Source organism: Tetranychus urticae, chromosome 3 (genome assembly GCF_039701765.1).
Source record: "Tetranychus urticae isolate SD_2017Ah chromosome 3, NJAU_TeUrti_SD_1.0, whole genome shotgun sequence".
Classification (NCBI taxonomy): domain Eukaryota; kingdom Metazoa; phylum Arthropoda; class Arachnida; order Trombidiformes; family Tetranychidae; genus Tetranychus; species Tetranychus urticae.
In genome coordinates this window covers 4,431,736-4,438,324 of record NC_142960.1, presented here as the reverse complement: position 1 = coordinate 4,438,324, position 6,589 = coordinate 4,431,736, and the positions used below count along the sequence as shown (strand labels likewise).

General features: G+C 34.3%; 1 protein-coding gene across 1 annotated transcript; it reads right to left on the bottom strand.

Annotated features, from left to right (window-relative positions):
* Positions 1-494: 494 nt before the first annotated feature.
* On the bottom strand, positions 495-1,659 carry LOC107371865 (transcription factor Sox-2). Its single transcript, XM_015940026.3, has one exon. The coding sequence runs from the start codon at positions 1,594-1,596 to the stop codon at positions 541-543; it is 1,056 nt and encodes a 351-aa protein (XP_015795512.1). The 5' UTR covers positions 1,597-1,659; the 3' UTR covers positions 495-540.
* Between the last annotated feature and the right edge of the window lie 4,930 nt (positions 1,660-6,589).

Genomic DNA, 6,589 nt, shown 5'->3' with positions numbered 1-6,589 from the left:
TTTGAATTGATGCACGGAACTGAAGCTCAACAACAAGAAGTTAAAAATAAATGTGTTGATACAGAACCTCGTCATAATTTCATAATTTACCGATTCCCACATAAGACATGTTAACACTTGAAATAAGTTAAAGTGAATTATTGGTAAGAGATTTGGTTAGTCAAACTTGAATCTGAATTGTCTGAATATTCAGGTGCTAGAAAATTACTAACTAAAGCTCGTGCTTCTGCTCCTTCAGCTAGAGTTTTCATGAAATTGGCTAAACTCGAGTGGGCTTTAGGCCAAAATAGAGATAGACTCAAGCTATTAAATGAAGGAGTAAAAGATTACCCGACATACCCTAAACTTTGGATGATGATTGGACAAATTGACCAAAGTGAAAGCAAATTTAATCCAACTTCGATTCCGTTTTTGGCTGTTACTTTCTCGACTTGAAGAAAGTTGTTAATTCATGGAACTGAAGCTCAACAACAAGAAGTGGAAAAACTGAAAAGTTTAAAACTTGAAATGAAACTTTATTACAATTTGTTTTTGGTTGTGTTAATTAGGCTCATTCAAATAGTTATCTAAATTGATTCCTGGTCCAGGGGCACCTGATGTACTTCCCATTGAGGCATAAGTTGACATGGGCATTGGTGAATAACTTGAACCATTCATGTAGGACATGGCCATTGGAGCTGAGGTTATCGGATTATGAATTTGTGTAACATCATACCTGCCATAAAGTCCAGTTTGCGGTGTCATTCCGGGTGAACCATATGCAGCTACGGCGGCATGTTGTTGGTAATCATGCATGGATATTGTTGGATAACTGTTACTCATGCATCCATTCATTTGATAGAGATCACGAGAAACACTTAATGCGGCTGCAGCAGTTGCAGGGCCCGACGAAGATCGTGATGGGTCCGGAGTTAAAGGACCTAACCCATTAGCAAGTGCATAAGGTTTATCTTTTTTCATCAAAGTCTTAGTCTTTCGACGTGGTCGATATTTATAGTCCGGATGTTCTTTCATGTGCACTGCTCGTAGCCTTTTGGCTTCATCGATAAAGGGTCGTTTATCAATTTCTGATAATAACTTCCACTCGGCACCAAGCCTTTTTGAAATTTCAGAATTGTGCATTTTCGGATTTTCTTGGGCCATTTTCCTTCGCTGCCCTCGAGACCAAACCATAAAAGCATTCATTGGCCTTTTCACACGATCGTGTTCCTTTTTTGCTGCCAGTGCAGCAGCGGCAGAAGCAGCAGCAGCGGCGGCGGCAGCGGCAGCAGCGGCTGTTGCTGGTGAGGAAGATGAGTTGGTGGTTGATGGTGTGTGTGATGAACAGTGTGATGAGGTTGGGCTTGATGAATTGTGATTCACAGTTGTGGATGATGATTGATGTGAATGATGAGATGAATTGTCACTAGCATGATGATGTTGAGAAGGATGATGATGATGATGTTGCGATGGGTGATGGTGAGATGGATGATGTTGAGATGGATGGTGATGAGCCGGGTGGTGTTGCGATGGATGGTGAAGATGGTGGTGTGGTGATGGTGAATTATTTGATGAACCATTAGTTTCACACAAGTCGTACATACTGTACAACCCCATTGTTGTTGTTACTGTTGTTAAATTTTTTTGAATTGTTTTTTGTTACTGGTTCAACTGATCTCTTCTAACTGATGTCGGTCCTTTACAGTTGCTGTACGTTGTTACTACTGGTTAGGTGAGATGGTGAGGAGCCATGCGTGGCTCTGCCTTAAAACTGCGCAAAAACTCACTAATACATGTTGAACATTATCCAACCCAAACTATAAACGATCTTGTTTTGTGAACAAAAATTCAAGAAACAAGTTTCAACAAAAAGTTTACTGAAAAAATTAATATCAAATCAAAAATCAAACATTGTTTTACAATTAGTAAAAACTAGTCACTTTGATATGTCATTCTTGGAAGCAGCAATTCATGAATCAAAACCCATATCTGAAGTTGTCAATTGGCCTTTGATTGTGCAGAAGTATCATAATCAATAGGAGTGGCCTCACCTAACACTGGAACTGATCAAGATGAGATCATGGATGATGCCTCAAATGAATGAGCTTATCAATTTTAACCCAAAATTTTAAATAACGTTGGTTAGGATAAATGTTTGAATCAAGTTTATCATTGTAAAATAACTCAAGATGTCCTGATTCAGATTGACTGACGCAAGAAGTTTTCGTTCGGGTTGAGAGTTGAACCTTTGATTTTGAACCAAAATAACCTGATGATGTATCTAGTTGAACTTTTCAACAATCCGATTCGATTTGTAATTAGCAATGAAGAGCTTGATTAGCGATTGAATTGAGATTTTGTTGCTTTCATTTTTGTTTTCACAGTTTTCGATTAATTTGTAATTCTGATCAATTTAATTTGATCCACTCAATCTTGACCTTGTCTATGGAAATTCAACAACAAAAAAGACATTTGGTCAAATATAATTGGGTCAAAGGTCTTGGGCATTATTTCAGGTAAGGGTTTAGTAATGCTTTTGTCATTGCTTTTTTTATTGTAAATAGTATAAAGGAGTGTCTTGACAAAAAGATGAAGATGAAGAGGAAGAACCGTTTTGAAGGTTTTTTTTCTGATTATAAATCACAGTTAATGACTTTCACTATTGACCAGAGTATTTAAGGGACAATTTTTACAGAAGGTTAGAGGTCATTTCAAATGAGCCACACACTGTAATGGTCAAAAGTGAAACAAGAGGGGTTAAGGTTTAAGGTTTTTCTTGTTGAGCGTAAAGTGAAAAGGGTAACATTTGAATAATAAAAGCGATTGAACATTTCACCTTCACAGTCAATATTTTGTCAATTTACTGTTGGTATGAAGTGTTGTTTAACTCAACAAAAATGGTTTCTTATTTCTTTATATTCATGACAATCAATTGATGAACAAAAGGTTGAATTTAGAATTGTAAAGATGTAAAAACCAAGAAGAAAGCAAAACGCAACTAAACTATTAACATTTCAAATTGTAAAGGTTAAATGAAGAAAAAGATTTCAATACTTGATTAACTTATTGGCTAGAAACAAATTTCACTCATTTTCAACAGATTTCACCAGTCAATCTCGTGACATGAATCCATTTCATAGCATAATCAAGTCTTCATAACGATCGATACTAAAAGCTAATCGTGAAAACCTCAACAAAACTAGACTCAAAAAGTTGCAAAGGAGTGAAATCAGTTCAAGTACAAAAACATTTGGTTTGGGGCATAACAACTTTTATCATTTCTCGAGAAAATCGAGGTCAAAGTTGAAAATTCCATCGCCTTTAGTACAATTATGGAACCAGATTTTCCACTCGTTTTGTTGTAACTTTTCAGGGAAAACCAGAAATAGAAATTTCTGTTTCTGTACAAGAGGTCACTTCAATTTTCGGTTTAACCTGGAGTTTTGAGCGATAGTGAGCATCAAATATCTGGAACTTATTCATTTGTCGATGAAAACGGCTGATGGACATCAGCGATCGAAAACTTTACCAATTTATTGACAGTTCTAGGTAGATGATTATAACATGAACACCTGATCTTAAGTTGCAAGATATTTGTTGGCACTGGAGGCAGATCTGAGAGTTAAAACTTATTTGTTCAGCTAATCATTAGCTGCTAATGAGAATTTTTTGCAACCTTTTACTGATCTTTTTGAGGTACTTTGTATTAACGATTTGGTTAGTTTGAAAGAAGCGTAGGTTCACTTTGATATAATTGATAAAATCTTATTTTTGATCATTGAAATGTTCATGTTTAATCCAATTTTTAGTAATATGATAATTGATTGATTTGTGAAAAAAGATCGATAAAAATCGTGAAACACCTTTTTTCTTCTCCTAGTATTATATTAATAATTAAGGTGAACTGAAATGATCAACTAACAAATGTACTCATATTGTTACCATCAGCTGTAAAGTACGTAAAGTACCCGAACAATGAGCATAATCCAATGCTAGAGGGTCGAGTGTGCAGCATTGAAAAAAGTGTGATTCTCTCCTCTGTTTATCATATCAATATTGACAATGAAAGTAATGATGATAATGTGACTCTCTGTGTGTGAGTAAATGAAGTGAGTTAAAGATTAAGGTGATACAATTGATCGTTTCCATGGCAGGGTCAGTCTATTGTTTATTTGTTTGCCAATGTTTCTGGCCCACGACCAAACAAACATGATCACCTTCCAATTCAAGTAGCATTTGTAAGGATACAGAGTAAACTTGGAATAATTTGGATTCCCATTTTGTATGATGACGATGATGAGGAAAATAATACATTTACAGGTTGCAATATCTTCTTCTCTTTTTTTTCATCTTCTGCATCTTCATTTTCTCTCTTTTGTCATTACCATCATGATGACTTTTAGTCCGTGTCTTCCTTTAAATCTTTTAATCACCCAAATATCCAACTCTCTTTCTCGCTGAGAGTCATGATAGCGTGACACTTGAGACTCGCCTAGAATCCATCTGATTGTTATTCATGTTCAACTCCGTAAACGCCCTTCCTTCATTCAACATCCTTTATCATCATTTCGTTATCCACCATAACAGCCTCTCATCATCATCATCATCTCATATTGTTTTTTATCCTATTTCAGCCAATTTATCTCTATACAATCTAATCTTATCAAATATAAAAAGTATCGAGAATCTGAAACATGGTCAAATCAATGTGTCGAAATGTGAAATTGAGTCATTTTCATTAGCCTGTCTTTTCATTGAAAAGTTCAAATTTTGCTCAACTCGAGAAAAAACACTTTTCTTTTTAAATATTTAACAGAAATTTTGAAACAAGATTTTCAATTATTTCTCATTCGATTTACTTCGCATTTAGATTCACAAAAAATTCATCAAGACTAAATTTTGAAGAGCAACTAATTTTCATTCTGTAAATTCAATTTTTGATTGAAAAGATTGACGATTCATGATGAAAGTGCTAACAATTCAAATGGGTTTTCATATTGGTTTCATAAGGTTTACTTGGTTAACTCTTATTGATAGTGCAGTCCTTTTGATTTTTGATTCAGGGGCAGTTCGGTTCAATATTGATAAAAATGTTTGATGGTTTTTGATGAGATCAGGATTAAGTTTTAAGACAACATTCAATCCAAATAGATGTTACATCTGAATAATTATCCGAACTGGCCCTCCGTTGACAATCTGTCAATCGTCACCCTGAATCAGTCTGATTTTCTCAGATGAAGATATTCATTCAGTTTGTTCATGTTAGGTTGAGTGAATCTAAGAAACAGTCCTTATTGACTTTAATCACACCGATATATTTCAAATTTTATTCATTTGTTTCTATCTGATAGAGCTTAGACTCGGATGAGTTGACAAGTTGATGAGTTTATAAAACAAAATGAACTGATTACGTACATTGATTGTTGTACAACCAGCAGCCAGCTGCAAGTTTATTCAACAAGAGACTTTGATTTTTGCAACTCTGGTTATGAAAGATTGTCACCTAATCAAGGCTACTTGAACCGATAAAAGTTGTCCGTGAGAGTCAGTTGTTTCCGTGAAATGTAACTTATCCTTAGCTTACAATAAGTTTACTGGTAAATGTAATTTCCTTATTTATAGCAACTTGAAACTTGCGGTTCATCAGATGGCAACAAAATGAGAAAAAAGGCAATTTTGATTCAACTAATCATGAACTTTTCACATTCTCATCATTATCATCATAAAGAGAATGGGAAGAAGAGAAAGAGAGAGAAAAAGAAAGTTTAAATGGAAAGTGGCAATGATGATGATAACAGTGTATATTGGCCATTAAAAGAGACTTTTATTTATTGGTTATCATTTTATCATTCTTACCTATTCTTTCAGATAATCATGAAGGAAAACAGAGCAACTTGAAAAATCAGAATAATGAGCAAATAGGAAAAGATTAATGAATGGAAAAGTGCACAGGCAAGAAAAAAGAGAAGAAAATGTTTCCTTTTTTCATCCTTCTCTCTACTCTTCACCTTAACCCACACAGAATGATGATGATAATTGATGAGCAGCAATTTACAAGATAATAAAAGTTTTTATCAATCAGAACTGTTCAAATCTCGGACTTTTGTTCCACTCTTAATTTGTCTCCAATTTTTGATCATTAAACATGATCTTCATCTTCCTCTATTTACATTCACCATTTGCACCCAAAAGATGAAAGAAGAAGATCTTTTTCATTTTAATGTTGATCAAATAAAGAGAAGCAATTTGTCCTTGATTTGATTCCTCAAATTGTTGACTTATGGTAAGAGTATATCATATGTAATTGGTAAATATAATTTAATATCATGTTAACTTGTCATGATAATGGAGGATAATGAGGAGGCTCATCAGAATCATTGTTTGATTAAATTTATGTTTACTCAACTTTTCAATATAACAAAAAAGTACGTTGTTTGGTAACCATTTGAGGTGAGTAATGTCAATATTCAAATGAATATAAATTAATTCATGATCAGCTTTTTGTTACACTTTTGTCAATGTTACAGAGTAAATACAGTTTCATCTGGGCAACACTGTCATTCCGATAATTCATTAGTCCAACAATTAATCAATCCAATTTGAGTCATCT